At 58.6% G+C, this 21,604-nt stretch overlaps 1 protein-coding gene across 4 annotated transcripts in view; it reads left to right on the top strand.

Moving 5' to 3' along the window:
* Window positions 1–21,604, top strand: part of MAMDC4 (MAM domain containing 4) — a 49,582-nt gene that overhangs the window by 10,225 nt on the left and 17,753 nt on the right. For all 4 annotated transcript variants that reach the window (XM_075905725.2, XM_075905726.2, XM_075905727.2 and 1 more), the window contains 18 exons: window positions 1,606–1,719; window positions 2,134–2,307; window positions 7,066–7,191; window positions 8,088–8,233; window positions 8,816–8,885; window positions 9,236–9,364; window positions 10,951–11,097; window positions 11,561–11,661; window positions 12,270–12,428; window positions 13,055–13,145; window positions 14,268–14,423; window positions 16,229–16,357; window positions 16,656–16,787; window positions 17,154–17,284; window positions 17,738–17,849; window positions 19,180–19,284; window positions 19,746–19,880; window positions 20,981–21,111. In XM_075905725.2, coding sequence (XP_075761840.2) covers window positions 1,606–1,719; window positions 2,134–2,307; window positions 7,066–7,191; window positions 8,088–8,233; window positions 8,816–8,885; window positions 9,236–9,364; window positions 10,951–11,097; window positions 11,561–11,661; window positions 12,270–12,428; window positions 13,055–13,145; window positions 14,268–14,423; window positions 16,229–16,357; window positions 16,656–16,787; window positions 17,154–17,284; window positions 17,738–17,849; window positions 19,180–19,284; window positions 19,746–19,880; window positions 20,981–21,111 — 2,288 coding nt within the window. The remainder of the gene's footprint in view (window positions 1–1,605; window positions 1,720–2,133; window positions 2,308–7,065; window positions 7,192–8,087; window positions 8,234–8,815; window positions 8,886–9,235; window positions 9,365–10,950; window positions 11,098–11,560; window positions 11,662–12,269; window positions 12,429–13,054; window positions 13,146–14,267; window positions 14,424–16,228; window positions 16,358–16,655; window positions 16,788–17,153; window positions 17,285–17,737; window positions 17,850–19,179; window positions 19,285–19,745; window positions 19,881–20,980; window positions 21,112–21,604) is intronic.

Raw genomic sequence — 21,604 nt, 5'->3', positions numbered from 1 at the left:
CTAACTTCTATTCCCATCTTTGCCACTGATTCTCTGGCTGACAGGAAACTGCACAATGATGAAATTCTCCATGAAGGAAAATTCTAAAAATAAATTAAGTTGTTTTGAATTTGACACTTTTCAAGTTTTGTATTTTATTATTATTAACTAGCCAATTAGCCCGTCATAAGATGGGATTTTCAGGTCTCTCCTCCACGTCGGTCTTCTCTCCTGAGTCTCCGGTCTCTCGCTCTGTCTCTCTCCCTCCCTGTCTCTCTCTCCTCCTCCCACTGCCTCCCCCCCAGCTCTCCTCCGCCTCCTGCTTCTCTCTCTGTCTCTCTCTTTCTCTTTTCCTCCCGCTCCTGCCTCTCACTCGGGGGACCGTGGAGCCCAGACGGCCGCTTGTGCCACTTGCTCCCACGCGGCAGCCTGGCTGAGCGGCACAGAAGTCAGCCGAGCACCACAGCGGGAGGCGAAGGGGGGTGGGGCAGTGACGTACACAGCCAGGCCCCGCCCCTGGCCATGTACGTCACCGCCCTGCTCCCCTCCCCCCCACCATGGCGCTCGGCTGACTTCTGCACCGCTCAGCCAGGCCGCTGCGGGGGAGCAAGTGGCGCACGCGACCGTTTGGGCCCCGCACTGCACAGGCCGCCCAGAGCGAACAGCCAGCATTTTGGCATTACAGACTCTCAGACACTGGGCTACTATAGATATGATTACAGAGGGTGTATTGGCAGAAAAACTGAAACAAAAAGTTATTTCAAACTGAAAAATTGAAGTTTTTCATTCTGGAAATTTCACCTTAATTTAATGCCCAGAAAGATACAGAAACAAATTGGAAAGATTACAAAAACTGGGCCTATTGAGTCTTCAGCAGACTGAGAGAGGGCCTGATAACAGTCCTCAAATATATGAAAGGGTTTTGTGAAGAGACTCGTGATAAAATGTTCTCCAAGGCAGGTTGTGGAACCCCAGTCACTGGAGGCTGGACAAATATGTCTCAAGGCTCGTCTGGGTTTCCTTTGGCCTGTCTCAGTGCAGGAGACTGATTGGATGGTTAGTCCCAGGCCTGCATGTCTGTGACTCTGTGTGAAAAATGGGACATTTCAGCACTGTTAGGACTTTTCAGTTCTCATTTTCTTCCAGGGTGACATTCTAGAGAACTCAGTGAGTGTTTTGATCAGCTCTATTAGCTACATGCCTCTGACAAAGTGGGGTCCAGCCCACATGAGCTGATGCCCAAATAAAATTGTTAGTCTCAGGTGCCATAGGACTCCTTGTTGTATTAGCTACAGTGCCGTAGGAGCCACCCACAATGTAGACCATATTGCCCAGTACTGCATGGCCTCTTGGGCCATATGGCTCTATCAGGGACATTTATTCACCGAGAGTATGTCTATACTTGCCCCTACTTCGAAGTAGGGAGGCAAATGAAGGTGACCGAAGTTGCAAATCAAGCACGGGATTTAAATATCCCACACTTGATTAGCATAGTCACGTCCTGTCGCCATGTTGGAAATTGACTAGCCTGAATTAACTCGCCACATGTAGACGCGGTACTCCAAGGGAAAACCCCATACTTCGAATTACCTGTACTCCTCATTGCTTTTACTGTCTCTCTGGTAGCTTGGCCTCCCTCTGGCGTCCAGTCCATCTTCATCAACAGATGCCGTAGTGCTGTCCCACGGGTGTGTGACTTTGTGTGCGACTGCAGGGACTGCTCTGATGAGAACCAGTGCGGTGAGTCCCTGCCCTTTGACTGCTCTTTCCTGGGACTAGCAATCGGCAGCCAAAGAACCTTGGGTGGGTCCCCCAGGGTCCTGACTCCTGAACCAGCTCTAAGAAGAGAGCTTGGAATCAGGACCACGCTACCACAGACAAGCACGGACCAAAGGCCCTGAATGGGCCAAACACACGCAAGCCTAGCAACACAAGTGCAGTTTTCCTGCTAACTCTGCCTAGCACATGGGCTCCATTATCCACATGCCACTTACCCATACCTATGTGCCTATCTCCTCCTCCAACCTCCCGCCCACTCCCACAGGAATCCCCAGATGTCTAGGGCTGCTGATTTAACACCCTGCGTCCACTTGTCCCAGAAACGAGTTCTTCCCAGCCCAGGTGCACTGAGCACTCTCCTTTGCTTCCCAGCAGGTTATCACAAAGAATCGTCCATGTTGGGAACTCCCTTCACCTGTGATTTTGAAGAGGGCAACTGTGGCTGGAAGGATGTGAGCACCTCTGCCTACCGATGGGTCACAGACCAAGCCAGCATTGCCGCGTGGGGGACAGGGCCCAGTGCCGATCACACCCTGGGCACCAATCTGGGTAAACACTTCACATTCGGCTGAGTAGCCCTCTTCTTACCTCTGCCCTGAGGTGTCTGAGCTAGAAAATCACCCTCCCTCTAGCAGCTGTACCTGGCAAGCCTCTAAGGCAGAGGTGCACCCTGGTGAGAAAGTGGTTGGCTCAGGGCGGGCCCTTGATCTTGCCCTTCCCTGCTGCCCAAAGTTGAAGCTGACCGCCAGAAGAGCCCAGGACATGAGGAGTGGGCAACAGGAAAGCCACAGATGCACAGGGCTGGTAGCAGCTGGGATCCAGGCACACAGGCAGGGCTGGCAGCTGGGATCCGGGGTATGGGGCTGGCTGCAAGCTCAGGGTGGTGGTGGCCTGAGGGGAACAGAGCTGGTTCAAGAGCTGGGGGCAGGGCAGGGCTGTCTTGAGAGCTCGGGAGAGCAGGGCCAGTAGCCAGGACTAGGGATATTAAATTTTGACTAGTCAGCTAATCGAGTAGTCGATGGATTCCCCAACAACTACTCGATTAATCAGTAAGGGGTGGGGCACTCGCTATCCTGGCCACACCACTGCCTTTAGGGCTCTTGCTACATTTAAAAGGCTGACACACAGCACTGGGACCAGCATAAGCGGGGACTGCTCAAGTCCCCACTTGCACCATTTCCTCTGCTGCACCTCTGCTTCCTTATGGAGACAGTGCTGATACAGAGGCGGGGGGCAGGAGGGGAAAAGTGACTAGTTGAGTAGTGACTCGACTACCTGATAAGTCTATTCGACTAGTCACTTACATCCCTAGCCAAGACCACAGGCTAGGATCCTGGGGGATGCTGCAGCACCCTGCCCTCCGTTAAATCCCTTCCAGTGCCTAATAATACAGCTCCACAGCTCCCATTTGGCTAAGAACAGGAGAAGTGCAGGGCAGGGTCAACAATGAGCTGCCCCAGCCCTGAACCTCCCAACCCACATACACCCTACACAGACCCACCCCAGCTCCCAACTCCCTGCCCTGAGCCCCCCCCACACCCAGCCCCCTTAGCCCCCCCTCACCTCAACCCTCTGCCCTGAGCCCCTCATAAACTCTAGCCCTGACTCCTGCACTGCTCCCACATCTCCAGCCCTGTACCCTGAGTGCCCCCCTCACCCCCACACTTCACCTCACAGTTAAACTTCCTGCAGGTTCTGTCGTATCACAACTCTCTCACCCCCTGCCCGCCAAGGGAGGGTGGGTTGTGATAGGACAATACCTATACAAAATATAAGTTATGTTTACCCTTTGGGGTATGGTGCACTGTTATATTCAGAACAGATCCATCTGTGATCGGCACATGGGGCTTTTAGGCATTCTTTTGCCTTGTCACTTTCAGGTAGGGATTATAAATGCAAAAAAGCCATGGTATTATCTGCACCACACCTCTAGGGCAGAGATCTTTACGATTCTGTGGCTCAGGCCATATCCTGGTTAATGTAGGCACCAGTGTTCCCTCTAAAAATGTTTCATAGATGAGTGAAATACATTTTGTTATGTGCATCTACTTATGTGTGGCTGTGCACTACCCATAGAAACACATGCTGCAGGTTGTGGGAGGCTGTGGGTGCTTGGCAGCACCTGAATTTCTCCTTGGTGGCTGCCCACGTGCTTAGCTTACCTGGCAGCCTGTTCCACTCTATCCCCCCTCTCCCAGCTTGCTGCATTCTGCTTCACCATGGCAGCAGGAGTGCCCCAGCCCACTCCCCCAAGCTGTTCATTGGTTGGGTAGGCATTCCCACCATACCCGGTTCCTAGGGCTCAGGACATAATCTGCAGGTGTGCAGGGCCTTTCAGCTGTGCAAGGGCCTTGCGATTTGATAACAGCCACCAAAACAGAACAAACATGCTACACAATGCTCAGCCCTCCCACTAAGGCAGGTGAACTTTTCCTGGAGGCCAGGAAGGATGAGGTTGTTTGGGGCTCCAGCGACTGCACTGAGGTCTGGCAGCTCTGACCTTGGATTGTGCCCTGGAATTAGGGGCTAAAGAACTTCCTTTGGGACCCCAATTTATATAGTGAAACTTGAGTCATCTTATCCAGCCCCCTGCCCAAAGCAAGACCAAGCCCAACTAAATTATCCCAACCAGGACTTTGTCGAGCTGGGACTTAAAACCTCTAGGGATGGAGATTTCACCACCTCCCTAGGGAACCCAGCCCGGTGCTTTACCACCCTCCATGGGAAAGAGTTTTCCTAATATCCAGCCTAGCAGCTTGAGACCATTGTTCCTCGTTGTGCGAACAGCCTAGTTCCATCTTTGGAACTCCACTTCAGGCAGTTGAAAGCTGCTCTCAAATCCCCCCTCACTCGTCTCTTCTGCAGACTAAATAAGCCCAAATCCCTCAGCCTCTGCTCATAAGTCATGTTCCCCAACCACCTAATTATTTTCATTGCCTTCCGCTGGATCCAATGCATCCACATCCTTTCTATAATGAGGTCACTCCCAGAATGGGATGCAGTACTCTAGATGTGACCTCACCAGTGCCGAATAAAGGGGAATAATCACTTCCCTAGATAGGGTACGTCTACACAGCAGTTATTTTGGAATAATTGATGTTATTGCAAAACAAAATAGTCCATGTCTACACTACAAGCAGTTATTTTGAAATAATATTAAAATAATGTCAAGCTGATGGACTTCTTACTCTGATTCCTCTAACCCTCATTTTACAAGGAGTAAGGGAAGTCGGAGGAAGAATGCTCGTTCTTGGATTTCCTGCTGTGTAGACAGCACCAAAAGCTGAAATAAGCTATTTTGACTTAAACTACACAATTGACGTATCTCAAGTTGCATACCTTATTTCGGGTTTAGCCCTGCTGTGTAGACAATGTCGGAGCATTTCTTCTGGAATAGCTTATTTTGAAATAGCACGTCTACACTACAGGAAAACCTGAAAATTAGTCCAAGGCAGGCTTCCCTAATGTGGATGTGCTACTTTGATTTATAGCCCCAGGAGGCACTGGGGAGTAATTACTTTGAATTGCTTTGGGGAGGAGCTATTTCGAAATAGTAGCAGTGGAACATCCACACTATTGCTATTTTGAAAAAGCTATTTCAGAATAGGCATTATTCCTTGTGGAATAAAGTTTACAGAAGTTGGAATAAGCCATCTGTTATTTTGAATTTATTTCAAAATAAGAGAATTGCTGTGTAGACACTCGCATTAGGCCAGTGACCACTGACTTGGGCTTGAGGGGCTATAAAATTGTAGTGTAAACATCAAGGCCTGGGATGCAGTCCTGTCTCTGACACCCTCCACAGCTGCATTCCTGAGGGGCACATTTCAAGGCCTGACGCAAGGATGAGGCATGATGGAGGAAGTCAGGGGTTAGAAGGCCTGTGCAAGGTGCTGGCAGCAGTGGAGAGGTAGAGGAGAAAGGTTGAAGGAAGCTGCTCCAAGTGCCATGAACCCTAGAGTAGAAGACTCTTGCACTGGTAATAAAGACTCAGTTCTCAAGTGTCTATGGAATCATGCACTGAAATAAACAGAGGCAAATGCTTTACAGGAATCAGAAGGGTTTTGCGGCTGCTATTTGAAATATGAGCCAATTAGCCCGTCATAAGACGGGATTTTCAGGTCTCTCCTCCACGTCGGTCTTCTCCCCTGAGCCTCCGGTCTCTCGCTCCGTCTCCCTCTCTCTCTCTCCTCCTCCTACTGCCTCCCCACTCCCCTCAGCTCTCCTCCCCCTCTGCCTCTCACTCGGGGGACCACACAGTCCACATGGCCTTTTGGGCTCCACACTCCCCGTGCTGCATGGGGAGCCCAAACGGCCGCTTGTGCCACTTGCTCCCCCGCGGCAGCCTGGCTGAGCGGCACAGAAGTCAGCCGAGCGCCATGGCAGGAGGCAAATGGGGGTGGGGTGGTGCCATTCATGGCCGGGGGCGGGGCCTGGAGCTGCTGTTACGCCGCACATCACTGCCCCACCCCCCTTCCCCTCCCGCCGTGGCGCTCGGCTGACTTCTGCGTTGCTCAGCCGGGCCGCCACAGGGGAGCAAGCAGCCGATTGGGCCCCACACTCCCCTTGCAACACAGGCCACCCAGAGGGAACAGTCAGCATTTCAGGCAACAGCTCCCCCCAGAGGGAACAGCCAGCATTTCAGGCAACAATGCCTCCCAGAGGCAACAGCCAGCATTTCAGGCAACAGCTCCCCCCAGAGGGAACAGCCAGCATTTCAGGCAACAACGCCTCCCAGAGGGAACAGCCAGCATTTCAGGCAACAGCTCCCCCCAGAGGGAACAGCCAGCATTTCAGGCAACAACGCCTCCCAGAGGGAACAGCCAGCATTTCAGGCAACAGCTCCCCCCAGAGGGAACAGCCAGCATTTCAGGCAACAACGCCTCCCAGAGGGAACAGCCAGCATTTCAGGCAACAGCTCCCCCCAGAGGGAACAGACAGCATTTCAGGCAACAGCTCCCCCCAGAGGGAACAGACAGCATTTCAGGCAACAACGCCTCCCAGAGGGAACAGTCAGCATTGCAGCATTACAGACTCAGACACTGGGCTACTATATATATATGATACTGGGAGGGGAGGGGGTGAAGAGGGATTTCTCCTGTTGCGCTGAGCTAGAGACTAAGAACTGCAGTCCAGGTTTCACATACTGTAGGAGAGGCTCCTGGTAAGAACACACATGATGGGGAGCAAAGTGCCACTTGCTATGGGTCTGTGTCCCACGGACATGAGGGGAAGTGGATCGGAGAAAGAAATGTGTCTGCTCTGCCCTTGCGTGGGAATGACCCTCCCTGTGTTTGCTCTCCCCAGGCTGGTACATGGCTGCAGAAATACGCAGAAGCGTATTTGCTGCTTTCGCTAGGCTAAGGTCCCCTGTGATGCGACAAGCAGCAGCCACTTGTGAGATCCGAGCTTGGTACCACCTATGGGGAACAGGTAAAGTTCAGCCTGTGCCAAATGATACAACAGGGTAGCACTGCAGGGGGACAGACCCAGCCTCTCCTATCGCAGCACAAGCACAGGGACAAGATCTGTACCAGGTTTAAGGGAGCACTGGAGGCGGTAGGGTAGCTATTGCAGGTGTAGGCTGGGATCAGCTTGCAAGCTGACTGACGGGGTGGGACTGCTCCCAGTACATTGGTGCTCTGCTGTCTGGTGAACAGAGGGGTGCATGTCTCGCCAAAGCAGCTGGTACAGGGCACTTCTGGAGACAGGATCTTGGCTTGATGGGCCCCTGCTCTGATCGGGTCTGGCAGCTCTTATGTTTCTTGGATGGACTGGATTGTCCATGTTTTAGCAGCTATTGGACACCAGATACCAGTGGTATTACTTGTAAAGGGGCCCATTTCCTTTTCCTTTGCCATTGCCCATTTCTTTCCAAGAGTCTGTAAGTATTTTACAGGCACTTCTGAACCCTCACAGTCTCCCTCTGATGTGGGGGATAATATAACCCCCACCTTACCACTGGGGAAATTGGGGCATAGAGGAGTAAGGGATTTTCCCAGCATCATCTAATGAGTCAGTGGCAGAGCCAGTGCTCTAGCTGAGTCTCAAGAAGGCCACTGGGCACAGAAAGACCCTTCCAGCTGCTAGCCCTTCATGACTGGGTTCTTCTCGGGGGATTAAAGCAGAACCTGACAGAACCCAGCAGTCCTGGTTCTCAGTTGCCCAGACTCTGTTAGCCAAAACAGTGTTCCATGCTGCTGTGGAGAGGGCTTGAGGGAGGCACCCGGTGCTGGCTGGTGCTTTTGGTGACATAGATGGGCAGGTCACACTGGGGTGCCCAGGCTGATGGAGCGACCATGTGATCAAGAATCCTGGCTTCCTCATAGGGCTTAACAAGACAGTGCAGCCTGCTCTGTGGGTGGAGCTGATGTCTGACAAGGAGACCATAATGCTGTGGCAGAACCCTGAGAGCAGCATCTCTGCCTGGCAGGAGCTGGTGGCATACACAGGCCGGGTGCAGGGGGAGTTCCAGGTGAGAAACCAAGCAGTAGCCTGCTCTGTGCCCACTGGCAGCACATGCACCCCGCCAGCTAATCACGAGTGGGGCGTGGGACACTGGCCTGTGGGGCAGCCCCATGCCTGCCTCCCGGGGAAGCATGGAGTTGCAAAGGCAGGGAAAGGGTTGGCTAGAGATTGCAGCTCTGGCATGTGGTGGCCCAGACACAGGTTACAGGTGGCCCATGGCTCTGGAGGTCAGGGCACAGGGTCAACAGTGGCCCATAGCACTAGCATAGGACGTGGTCAGCACCCCGATGGGCTCTAGACAGTCCACATGTGGCAGGCTAGTGCTCAGTGTGTGAAGGGCCTGAACAAGAAGGGGACAGGCCCAGCAACTGCAAACTCTGCAACTCCTGCTGGAGGGCTCATGGCAGCCATGGCTGGGGGAGGCTGATTGCTCCTCGTGTGGGGGGAAGAGCAGGCAGAGGGCTCTCCCTGCACTCTCAGAGAGGGAGCGGAAGGAGCCCAGCAGCTCCCAGGGGTCAGGCCAGGCGAGCCATGCCCACGTCTTGCCAGTGCCCGGCGGTGCCCATATGGTTTTCCCTTCTCGTGGCAGATCACCTTCTCCTCGCAGCAGAGCTCTTGGCAGCTGGATGATGTGGAGTTCAGGAGCTGCGGTTTGCCACGTAAGGCAGCATCACCCTTCTAGCACCCGCCTTCGCCTGCCCAGGGCATTGAGTCTGGCTGTGCCACCCCAGGCACCTCCCTTATTCCTGTAGGCACCCCTACTCCTCTCAATCAGCTGGGGCAGACAAAGCCCTCGGCAGGGCTCTTGCTGGGGCAGGTGGTGCCCTTGCTTGCTAGGCTGCACTTGGACAGTGCCCAGGCCACCTACAACCCCCAGCCCTCTCCTGGGTCCAGCTGCCTCAGCTCTCCAAAGCCCTCACAGCCTCCTACCCCCTCAATTCCCTGGCAGGCCTCACAGACTACCAGCCCCTCCCCCCCCGAGAATTAACTCTTTCCTACCCACACTCAGCACCCCTAAACTTGCCATGCGGCCCAGACAAGTGGCGATGCAACCGTGGATCCTGCGTGCACCTGGAGCAGCTGTGTGATGGCACCGATGACTGTGGGGATCTGTCAGATGAGTCCACCCCAGCCTGCAGTGAGTGTTCCTGGGCCAGAGAGCACCGGCCGCCAGGGCTGGAGGGCACTGAGCACCGGCCGCCAGGGCTGGAGGGCGCTGGGCACCGGCCGCCAGGGCTGGAGGGCGCTGAGCACCAGCCGCCAGGGCTAGAGGGCGCTGAGCACCGGCCGCCAGGGCTGCAGGGCGCTGAGCACCGGCCGCCAGGTCTGGAGGGCGCTGAGCACCGGCCGCCAGGGCTGGAGGACGCTGAGCACCGGCCGCCATGGCTGGAGGGCGCTGGGCACCGGCCGCCAGGGCTGGAGGGCGCTGGGCACCGGCCGCCAGGGCTGCAGGGCGCTGAGCACCGGCCGCCAGGTCTGGAGGGCGCTGAGCACCAGCCGCCAGGGCTGGAGGACGCTGAGCACTGGCCGCCATGGCTGGAGGGCGCTGGGCACCGGCCGCCAGGGCTGGAGGGCGCTGGGCACCGGCCGCCAGGGCTGGAGGGCGCTGGGCACCGGCCACCATGGCTGGAGGGCGCTGAGCACCGGCCGCCAGAGCTGGAGGGCGCTGAGCACCGGCCGCCAGGGCTGGAGGGCGCTGAGCACCGGCCGCCAGGGCTAGAGGGCGCTGAGCACCAGCCGCCAGGGCTGGAGGGCGCTGGGCACCGGCCACCAGGGCTGGAGGGCGCTGGACACCGGCCGCCAGGGCTGGAGGGTGCTGAGCACCGGCCGCCAGGGCTAGAGGGCGCTGAGCACCGGCCGCCAGGGCTGGAGGGCGCTGAGCACCGGCCGCCAGGGCTGGAGGGCGCTAGGCACCGGCCGCCAGGGCTGCAGAGCGCTGGGCACCGGCCGCCAGGGCTAGAGGGCGCTGAGCACCGGCCGCCAGGGCTGGAGGGCGCTGGGCACCGGCCGCCAGGGCTGGAGGGCGCTGAGCACCGGCCGCCAGGGCTGGAGGGCGCTGAGCACCGGCCGCCAGGGCTGGAGGGCGCTGGGCACCGGCCGCCAGGGCTGGAAGGCGCTGAGCACCGGCCGCCAGGGCTGAAGGGCGCTGAGCACCGGCCGCCAGGGCTGGAGGGCGCTGGGCACCGGCCGCCAGGGCTGGAGGGCGCTGGGCACCGGCCGCCATGGCTGGGGGGCGCTGAGCCTAGGGTGTGTGCCTCAATGGCTCCCCAGAGCTCAGAGCCAGGCCAAAGGCTGCCACGTGTCACCCTGTAGTGTGAGCTGGGCCCGGCCCAGGCCTTGGGAACAGCAGCACTGCCTGGGTCCAGCTGGCTGGGGAAGGGCCAGTGTATTCCCACCTTCCCAGGGGCTGTTTCCCACACACAGAGCCTGGCCCTGGGCTACAGGCCTAAGACGCCCAGCTCTGCCTGGCTTCTCGAGAGGGCAGTGCACAGCCTGGATTGAAGCAGCCGCTGTCCCTTTGTTGGCTGCCCTTCCACCAGCAATCTGCCCAATGCCCCGGGCACCGGTGTGGGTAGAAGAGGGGTCTGCCCCTGCTCTCTCGGCTGCCAAGGCTGAGGGGACTGAGCCTGGTACTGCACTCCTCATTCCCACCCCGAGGGAAGCCCCACCACTGGCATGCTCTACAAAGCCCTCCCCCCACGGCTGCCTCCTTTCTCCGGTTAGGGTCATTCACTGTCTGCTCCTTCGAGGAGGACTGGTGTGGCTGGAGCGCTGGGCCTAATGGTCCAAGCTGGCTCAGGAACTCCAGCCTGCACCTCACACCTGGGGCCCGCAGGCCCAGCCGCGACCACAGCACCAACAGCAGGACAGGTACCTTGGGTTGCGGGTCCCCCACAAGGGCGTGGGCCAAGCCACTGTGCTGGGAAGATCGTCAAATTAAACACCGAACGTGGAGGGAAGGGGCTCGCGTGCAGATGTCTGCTACGTGAGTCTGGGCACTCGTCACGCTAGGGGCCTCACTCCAGAGGGGGGTTTTCTCTCGAGTATTTGCTGGGAGCAGAGGTATAGGACAGGTCGAACAATACCTGACTCGCGTCATCAGATCCACTGTGGGGGCTGCTGTTATCCCCATTCCACACCTGGGGAAGCTGGACAACAGAGTAGGAAGTGACTTTCCCAGGGTCCTCCTGGAGCCCATCTCAGGCCAGTGCTTTAGCCACTAGGCTGCACATCCCTCCCCCTTGGCATTCCCAGTAACACAGGGGCTGGCTGCAGAGGCAGCCCATGGGGCTGTAGTAGGCATTACGGAACGTGTGCTGCTGATCTCCCACAGGGTTTTTCCTCTACGTCAGTACCGCTCCACCAGACTTGAGCAGTGGAGCAGCCAGACTAATTAGTCCAACTTTCCAAGCAACCACGACCAACTCCTGTTCTGTAAGTCACCTCCTGCTAATGTGCTGCCGGCTTTCCCTTTGCTTGGCCTGGGGCACCTTGGGAGTTGCTTCTACACAGCATCAAGGGCCTACAGGCAGGGTACCTCTTCACCCACTCACACCTCACCCTCTGGGGCTGCTGCGGAGAGAAACCAGCCCTTCAAAGCTGTGGGTTGGCCCTGGGTAGCTGGAGGATTGCAGTATACATGAGGCTCAGCTCAAGCCATGCAGCAGAGGGAAAGGCTGTGGGTGAGTTGCACAAGGGCTGTTTTATGGAAACCTCAGCAGATCATTAGGCTTAACATTTCTGGGCTCTAGATTTGATTAAATCAAAGAGGGCCGCCGGCTCTACCCCACGGTCCTGGGGCAGGTGGGACACTGAGCTCTTCATCAGACAATCAGGGCATGCTAGGGAGGGTTGGTTGAACAGCATCTCCTGGGCTCTTTGGGTGAGAAGAGCCATGCAGAGCTGCAAGGCACGCTGCAGCCGGTATTCAGCTGCCCAGCCTCCGCTCTGGGCTGGGTGAGTGTGCCAAGGCTAGGCTGAGGCCCGCTGCTCCTGGGGGCTGGCACAGCGTGGCATTCATTTCACTCTCGTTCTGGGTCCAGCTCGTGTTCTACTCCTACCTCTATGGCTCAGCCACCAGCAGCCTCAACATCTACTACCAAACCAACGGCACCATGGGGCTCGTGCACACCTGGGCTGCAGACCGGGGTGATTACTGGTTCAGGAACAAAGTGGACTTCAGTGTGACTGAGAGATTCCAGGTGGGCAGCAAACTCGGTGCCACCCTGAGAGTGGGACCAGCTCATGGTGTCAGGACCAACACTTCCCAGGGAGTGTCAAGTGCAAAGCTAGCCCCTCAGAAGGACATGAATGCTGCATCCCCTTGCAACTGCCAGTGGGATCCTTCCCAGGGACGGGTGGGCCAGCAACAGGCACCTCCCTGCCTAGTACCTAGTTCTAGTGCCTAGAACCTTGCTGAGGATCAAAGGGGCCCTTGGGCTCCAAGGATGCTACCAGCCTGACCCTGTGTCTCAAATCATAAATGCTGACCCACCACAGCCGCCCTATAAACACCCTATACGCTGACCCACCACAGCCGCCCTATAAACACCCTATACGCTGACCCTCCACAGCCGCCCTATAAACACCCTATACGCTGACCCACCACAGCCGCCCTATAAACACCCTATACGCTGACCCACCACAGCCGCCCTATAAACACCCTATACGCTGACCCACCACAGCCACCTACACCCACCCTTCATACTCTGTAGCGCAGATTTCTGCAGGCTGGGCAGTCACCCTGGCTAGGACGCTGTGGGGTGACCTCTGGGTGTCTGGGTGCAAGCCTGCTGCCTGGTGTTACCTGCTCCTCCTGTCCCTGCAGATCCTTCTTGAGGCTGTGATCGGAGCGGGACACAAAGGCAGCGTGGCCCTGGATGACCTGGTTCTGTCTCCAGGCTGCCTCCAGGCTACAGGTGAGGCTCTAGACAGGTTCCTTTGGCTCACTCTTTGCCAGCTGCTGGTCTGGCATGTTAACCCATAACCCCCGCGCCACAGGCCCAACAGGCAGGGCAAGGTCAGTCCTCTTTCTGCTCCACCCCACCCCGCTGCAGCCCTCTGTCCCTGTGCCACAGAGCATAGCAGAGAGCGAGAATTCTACCAGTCCCATGCCACAATGGAGAGCCGGGTGCTGAGCTTTCCCCCTGACCCTCTGTGCTTCTGTGGAGGACCAGGCTTCAGGTTCTGGGGCTTCCTCTGCCCAGGGCTTTTGCTGGGGACAGGGCTGGGAGCAGCTGTTGGGATTCCTCTACCCAAGTACTTGCCTGGCACTGCTGCACTGATGCTGGGTCAGAGCTTGGGGCTTCTCCTACCCTGCTTGCCTAGCAGCTTGGGTTCCAAGCTTCTGCCACGTCAGCAGATTCTTTCTGGGGGAGCAGCCCAGTGACTAATCCACAACTGGCCCTGGCCCCTTCCTGGCTCTCTGCATGTTTATTCTCTCTGTCAACTTTGTTACAAACCGGACAAGTGTCCCAGCGACACAGCCAGATGCCTCCTTCAGCTCTTGTGATCTACCCCCTCCACACATGGGCAGCTGCCTTACGGGTACAGCCTGACCAGGGCAGCTTTCAAGGCAGGGTGGGACGAGCCAGGTGTGGGAGGCACTGAGGGCTGCAGGGCTGTGGGTTGGGGCTCAGGGGAGAAGCTGGGGGGCTGTGCTGACATGTGGAAGACTTGAGCAGAGGTCAATGAGCCACTGTGGTTTGGGCCATGTTGGCTGGTCAGGTGATGCTGGCTCTTCTATAGCTGGCAGTGCCCAGCGCACGCACCATCTAGGGCTGGGTTTGGGAGCCCTGGGGGAAGAGTCCATCCCTCTTTTGCAGTGACCTGACTCTGAGCAGGGAGCAGCCAGAGAGCTTCCTGCTCTGGTTCAGGTTCCAAAGCAGCTTATGTTAAGGAAAGTGCCAGGGAGTCTTCAGTGCCCCTGCTGGGGCTGTGTTTGCAGGCAGGCAAGCAGCTGGGCACGGGGCCCCTTGGCTAAATGGCCCAGCACAGCCCCTGCCAAAGGCCCTGGCCTGCTCCACTCTCGCCCTCTCCAGGCAATCTGACCATTACTCCTGGGCCTGCTTCCCCTGGTCCCACCACTCCCTGCGCCCCGGAGGAGTTTGCCTGTGACAATGAGAAGTGCATCCGCCCAGAGCTGGCCTGCGACTTTACAGACACGTGTGAAGATGGCTCCGATGAGACGTCCTGTGGTAACGGACACCCAGCGCATGGCACGAAGCTCTGTTGGGAGGGACAGCAATGAGGCACAGCACAGAGCATCAGCCAGCGCAGGCATTGGGCAGGAGCTGGACGCACAGCTCCGCCAATGCCCCAGCACCTGCCACCTGCTGACCCTGGTAGCGGAGTGCTGGGATCCCTGCATGTGATGATTTGCCAACACCGCTCAGACCTGCTCTGCTGCCCTGCTGCTCACCCAGCCCTGGGATCCCTGCACCCGTGACTCTCCCAGGCTATGGCTACACGACCGAGTTTTTCCAGGGAACGCGCCCGCTCTGACGACATTTTTTGCGGAAGAGCAGACGCGCTCTTTCCGAAAGAAGACGTTTTTCCAAAATTTGGCCCAGTTTACATGGGCCAAATTTCGGAAAAGCCTCTTCCGAAAACACAATTGGGAAAAGATAAGCACATTGCGGAACGTAATGGGTGTACCTTTTTTCAAAAAAGAAGTGTAGTGTAGACATCGCCCCTGTGCTCCCGAACCCTGACCTGCCAGCTGCTAGCCCAGCCCTGGGCCCCTGCACCCATGACTCTCCCAGTGCCCCTGAGCCCTGACCTGCCAGCTGCTAGCCCAGCCCTGGATCCCTGCACCTGCTGCTCTGCCAGGACTCCCAAGCCCTGACCTTCCACCTGCTAGCCCAGCCCTGGATCCCTGCACCCGCTGCTCTGCCAGGACTCCCAAGCCCTGACCTTCCACCTGCTAGCCCAGCCCTGGGCCCCTGCACCCATGACTCTCCCAGTGCCCCTGAGCCCTGACCTGCCAGCTGCTAGCCCAGCCCTGGATCCCTGCACCTGCTGCTCTGCCAGGACTCCCAAGCCCTGACCTTCCACCTGCTAGCCCAGCCCTGGATCCCTGCACCCGCTGCTCTGCCAGGACTCCCAAGCCCTGACCTTCCACCTGCTAGCCCAGCCCTGGGCCCCTGCACCCATGACTCTCCCAGTGCCCCTGAGCCCTGACCTGCCAGCTGCTAGCCCAGCCCTGGATCCCTGCACCCGCTGCTCTGCCAGGACTCCCAAGCCCTGACCTTCCACCTGCTAGCCCAGCCCTGGGCCCCTGCACCCATGACTCTCCCAGTGCCCCTGAGCCCTGACCTGCCAGCTGCTAGCCCAGCCCTGGATCCCTGCACCTGCTGCTCTGCCAGGACTCCCAAGCCCTGACCTTCCACCTGCTAGCCCAGCCCTGGGCCCCTGCACCCATGACTCTCCCAGTGCCCCTGAGCCCTGACCTGCCAGCTGCTAGCCCAGCCCTGGATCCCTGCACCTGCTGCTCTGCCAGGACTCCCAAGCCCTGACCTTCCACCTGCTAGCCCAGCCCTGGGCCCGATTGTTCTAGAGTCTTTGCAGATGCGGCAATATACTCTGCTCCAATACCCCGCCCTTTGGAAAGCCTTCTGGGCCTCACGTGGAACCACATGAAGGCCTTTTGGCCATGCCCGGGAGCCGAGCGCTGGGCAAGTGAGTGAGCCCATGTGTAAGTAGAGGGCATGTTTCCCCTAAGCATAGTGGCTGGAGGAGAGGAAACTGCAGCCCATGGGAATCAGACAAGCCCAGGACACCTACCCAGCCAGACCAGCCACAGCTTCCGCTTGCCTTGTGTAGCCACGAGCCTCGGCTGCTGCCCGTCCGGCTGATGGGCATGGGGTCTTCCGGGCCCAGACTGGGCAGCACATGGCTTCAGGCCAAGCTGCTGAGGCTCTTGGCACCACCTGGTGAGAGGTTTCACAGTCCGGCCACTGCAGGGCCCTAACAAGGCTAGTGACATCTGTGTGTGTTCCAGGGGCATCAACCTTTGAGGCTGGGGCTGGGGGCTGGAAGGACATCAGTGTGGGCCAGCTGCAGTGGGTGAGGGAGAACGGCAGCACAGCCTCAGAGCCGCGGGCAGACCACACCACCAACTCCTCTGCAGGTAAGACCCCCGCACGGGAGACCGCCCCACGCCTGCCCCTCTACTGAGGAGACTCTCCCCACTGCTGCTCCCCCACCTCTCCACTTCCATACATGTCCCCAAGCCATCCTGCAGGGGAGACCCCCCAATCCTCCACCTCCCCCTGCAGGGCACACGCCCCACTCCCTGCCCCTCCTGGGGGCAGCAGAAGAGGTAAGACGTGGCTGGCGTTGCTTAGCGGAAGGGGTGGCAGGTGGTGCCTGGGGGTCGTGGGATCAGGGGAGCCGTTTCCCAGCTGCAGCCTGTGTTTTCTCTCTAGGGCACTACTTGGGTGTGGGGCTGGCTCCGGGCCAGATGCTGTCCGTGGCAAGGGCTCGCACCCCTCCTCTGGGCTCCTCGGGCCTGGCCTGCTCTCTGGAGATGCACTACTGGTTGCACAGTGACCCTCAAGGTACCTGCGCCTACTGGCCCCCGCCCTGCTGCACTCAGCCCTACAGAGCGGCCCATCCCCCTGGGTGGCAGCACTCTGGGGGAGGCCCTTGGACACTCCCTATCCTAGGCCAAGAGGCGCCTGCCATTGCCCCTGGCAAAGTGATTCTGGAGCCACAGCCAGAACCTGAAGGAGACTTGCCCCATAGCCCATCCCTCCCTGCTGGATGCCAACCCTGGCCCTTGGGCTGCAAGGAGTTGGCCAGTGGGGTCCCTGCAGTGCCCCACCCCACCTTGCTTGGATCCCCCTGCTGGCACTGGGCCCTGCCGTGCTGGGCTCGCACTCTCAGAGCCAGGACTACCCTCCCATCCCCTTTTCCTTTCCTAGGGTTCCTGGCACTCAGCATCCTGGATCCTGGCCTGGGGACACACAGACTGGCCTGGCACATGCAGGGCACTGACAGCACGGCGTGGAAACATGTCACTGTCCCTCTTGGGAAGCGGGTCAGACCCTTCCAGGTGAGCCAAGCAGCCTGACTCCACCCAGCCCAGGTCTCATGGGTGCTCCGGTGTGCCCTGGCCAGGAAGGCAGCTTGCTGGACCCCACACTGCCTAAGAACACAGCATTTAGCTGGGAGTGAACCCGGAGGGCACAGATTGATCAGGGGCAGGAGCACAGAACAGGAACCCGATTGTCTCAGTGCTGACTCCAGTCTAGCCAGGGTGCAGTGCTCAAACTCAGCTGGCTGGCAGGCGGCCTAGCTCAAACCGTCCCAGGGAGCAACAGCTGCCAAGTGCTGAGTCTGAGTGAGCCCCAGGAACAGAGCTCCTGCCTTCCTCCCATGTGGAGGGGAGGGAGAGGGCCACTGCCACATTCACTGCCAGGCTGCCACGTGGCGCCGAATGTGCAGGGCCCCTGTGTGCGGAGACCATGGGCCAGGATGGGGGCTCACTGAGCTGCTGTCCTCTCAGCTGGAGCTGACTGCCCTGGTGAAGCTGCGCGGCCTCGTGGTGCAGAGTGCTGCTGTGGACGACATTGTGTTTGTGAACTGTGACCCCCACTTTACCCCTCCAGATGCCTCAGGTATGGCTCTTGAGCCCCAGGAAATGGGCAACAGATATTTGACCAGCTCCTGCCCTGGGGGCCTAGCTGCTGCTGGCACAAGAGAGGTGGGACCCACTTGTGCTCCAGGGGTCACTTCCAGAGGGGGACAAGTGCAGGAGCTGCGTTCCCATGAGTTAGTTCCTACTCCGTGAAGAGCAGGCAGCCCACGCTGCTGGCACTGAGCGGTGCACGGGACCCCAGCGCCCTGGATGAGTGCTGAGTTGAGGCGGGGCATGGAGGCGCCAGGACATTTGCATGCTCATCCCCGAGCCACTGATCTCTGCTCCCTGAAGACTCCCTTGACAGCGGGGGCAGCCCTAGACTAGCTGCCAGCAACTGGCGCCCTGGGCAAACCAGGCAATCGCCCCCCCAAACCCTCAATGATATTGCGCCACCATTTGGTGCCCCATTTAACCTGGCGCCCTAGGCGACCGCCTCGTTCGCCGATATGGACGGGCCGCCCCTGCTTGCCTGGGTCCCTTCACTGCCCCGGAACTGTGGGGACAGCCCATGGTGGCGGGTGCCTGGCCAGCAGGCCTGTCCTTGCAGAGGGTTGGGAAGCAGTGGTGTCAATGAGAGTAACTAGTCGCCAGAATCTCCCCTGCGAGGTTCACTTTCCTAGGGCCCATACCGGTGCTGGTGCTGGGAGAGTCTGGGGCACCGTGTGAGGAGGAGACAGGCTAGTAACCCCCAGATACCGTTTTTCTGGTCACTGCCCAAGTGGCCTTCCTTCCTGCAGCCATCGTGTGCCTTCTGGCCTACTCCCTACCCTCTGGGGGTTAGGCGGATCCCCCTGCCTGCCATCTGTTTGGGGTAGGAGAAGGCATCCCAGGCAGAAAGCAGGGCATGTGAGCCACTAAGGGGTCATCTCCTTCCATCTGGAGAGCTCTAAGCACTTCCCGGACATCACAGCACCCACCCCACTCCTAATGGGGAAACCAAGGCACCGGTGCATTTGCGACCTACCCCAGCCTCACTCAGAGAAGCAGTAGCAGAACCCAAGAGTTCTGCCTCCCAATTTGCTTGCTCTGACCACTCAACCTCATTCCTTTTCAGAGCAGAATATAGAGCCCAGGAAAACAATTTCCTGCCTCTTTGTTCTGATTGTTGGACCTTATGCTCATCTCAAAGAACCCAGGAGTCCTGGCTCCCACGTCCTTTGCTCTGGCCACTAAACCGGAGAACTCGTTGGCATTATTAGGGGTAGGAGTTGGGCACAGCAGCTGCGAGGGCTGAGCCAGGAAGGGGGGAGTTTGGGTGGAGGGTGGCAGCCCCCAGTCACCCACAGCATGGCCTTTCCTCTCGGCAGAGCTGTCCTGCAACTTTGAGAGGGGGCTTTGCGGCTGGTACCAGGATCAGAGTGATGACTTTGAGTGGATGCGAGGGCTGGGCTCCGATCACACCACTGGCACAGGTGGGTTCTGCTAGGGCTTCTGGGAGTGCTTGCCCTGCCTCCAGGAACTCCTGGGCTCAGGGGCGCACAGAGCAGGTGGAGCAGCAGGCTTGGGGGCTGGTTTCAGAGCTGCAGCCTGCAGTGGCTCCAGGATTCGGTTCAAACTCACCCAGAGGAGAGCTGACTTGAGGAGGCAAAGCTGGGCCACTAGCTGTTGGGGGGGGCAGGGGGCAGGCTGGGCTAGGGGCAAGGCAAGGGCTCTTGTAGGGAGCAAGAAGAGTTCCCCTGAAAGAGGCAGGTTTGCTTGTCTGCTGCCTTTCCAGCTCATGAGTTGCTGATGCACCTGGGCTGTGTTAAAGGCCTAGCCGAGATCTTGGTGCAGCTGCCGTGAGCTAGGGCTGTGCACAGGGAGGTCTAGGCTGGTGCCTGCCCTTGTTACTGCCTCTCCAGCTCTCACCACGGTCTGTGTTTGCTTCCGAAAGGCTATTTCTTGGCCGTGGACCTTGCTGCCCAAAGTGCCCGGGGCCTGAGTGCGCGTCTCATCACGTACCCCCAGGACTGTCCCACGAGAGAGCAGTGCCTTTCCTTCTGGTATCGCCTGGATGGCCCTCAGAGTGGTAAGTCACACCTGTGCTCCCAGGGCTGGGCTGGACCATACTGTGGGGAGCAGGGGAGATAGATCCCTCCCCATCTCTTCCAGGAAGCTGCCAGTTAGCCACTTAGCATCGTGCACTCAACACATGGCGCCTCTGGCAAGGACACACCTGGACACTGCCCATGAGGCCAGGGTGAGGGGGCACAGGTGTGAGCCAAGAACTGGTGCCGACCTACCTGGTGCGTGTTCCCTCTAATCTTTTCCATCCATGTGCAGAATAATTTGTTTTATGTGCACCAAGGGATGTGTAAAAGTGCATCCCCAGTGGGTGTCCCTGGCCTTTGTTTGCCAGAAGCTGGGAATGGGCAACAGGGGAGGGATCGCATGGTGATTCCCTGCTCTGCTCATTCCAGGCATTGCCCACTGTGGGCAGACAGGACACTGGGTTGGATGGACCATTGGTCTGACCTGGTCTGGCTGTTCTTACGTTAGAAACACTGAACCTGGCTGTGAGCACTCTGCTGATCAGCTGGGCGGCACTGGCACCTCTGCTGAGTGGCTGCCCAAGCACCCAGCTTACAGGGCCCATGGGTGAGGCGGGGCAGAGGTGCGAGCCAAGGCTGGTGCTGTGTTGCATGGAGGAGCGTGTCCCTCGCCTGGTGCTCACCCTGCAGGGACTGAGGTTCCAGTTCTGTGAGTCACCCTGGGGCAGGCTCATAGCGAGAGGTCCCCAGCACAAGGGGTCTTGTTTCCAGCATGGCCCCCTCCCTTTGCTAGCGCCCTCCCAGGGAAGGCCAGCTTCCTGCCCCAGTTCTGCCAAGATTCCTCCAGCACGTGGGACACCTGACCAACCAGAGCTCCCGAGAACCTCAAAGTCCAGCCCCAGGTTCTCAGCCCAGCTTCTGCCCCTCTTGAGGTGCTGAAATGTGTGCCAGGCACAAGCCCAGCTCCTGGCCACACTGCCCTGGCAGCTCCCTGGTCACTTTCCAGCGGTGGTCACACCCCAATAGCTGCAGGTCAGTGGGGTTGGGTTCCTGGGTGTGTGACAGATGCTCTGGGCCAGCTTTGCCTGCTCTTCACCTGGCCCTTCCCATGGGCCCTGCATTTTCCAATTCAACCCAGGCACATTGAGCCTAAAAATACAGCATGACGAGGAGCCGGAGACTGTGCTCTGGACCCGAACGGGAGCTCATGGCAGTACGTGGCACCTGGGATTCGCGACACTCCGCTGCCAGGCCCTCCAGGGGTACCGGGTAAGCTCTGAGACATGGCATCTTCCCACCATGCCCTGGCATGTGCGGAGTCTCTGCTGAGCCAGGGGCAGGATTTGCTGGCTCAGTGCCATGCCAGCCCCTCCCATTGCTGGCACTCAGCAGGCAATCATAGCCAAGCTGTTCCAGACACCAGAGCCTGGGCTCAGGTGCACTGCCGTGCAAGCTCCATGGGGAACGGGGCGCCCGGCTGCTTTGCCGTGCAAGCTCCATGAGGAACGGGGCGCCCGGCTGCACTGCCGTGCAAGCTCCATGAGGAACGGGGCGCCCGGCTGCTTTGCCGTGCAAGCTCCATGAGGAACGGGGCGCCCGGCTGCTTTGCCGTGCAAGCTCCATGGGGAACGGGGCGCCTGGCTGCACTGCCGTGCAAGCTCCATGGGGAACGGGGCGCCCGGCTGCACTGCCGTGCAAGCTCCATGGGGAACGGGGCGCCTGGCTGCACTGCCGTGCAAGCTCCATGAGGAACGGGGCGCCC

The sequence above is a fragment of the Pelodiscus sinensis genome, chromosome 23, assembly GCF_052426305.1.
Source record: "Pelodiscus sinensis isolate ZL-2025 chromosome 23, ASM5242630v1, whole genome shotgun sequence".
NCBI lineage: Eukaryota > Metazoa > Chordata > Testudines > Trionychidae > Pelodiscus > Pelodiscus sinensis.
This window is presented reverse-complemented; position numbering and strand designations above follow the sequence as displayed.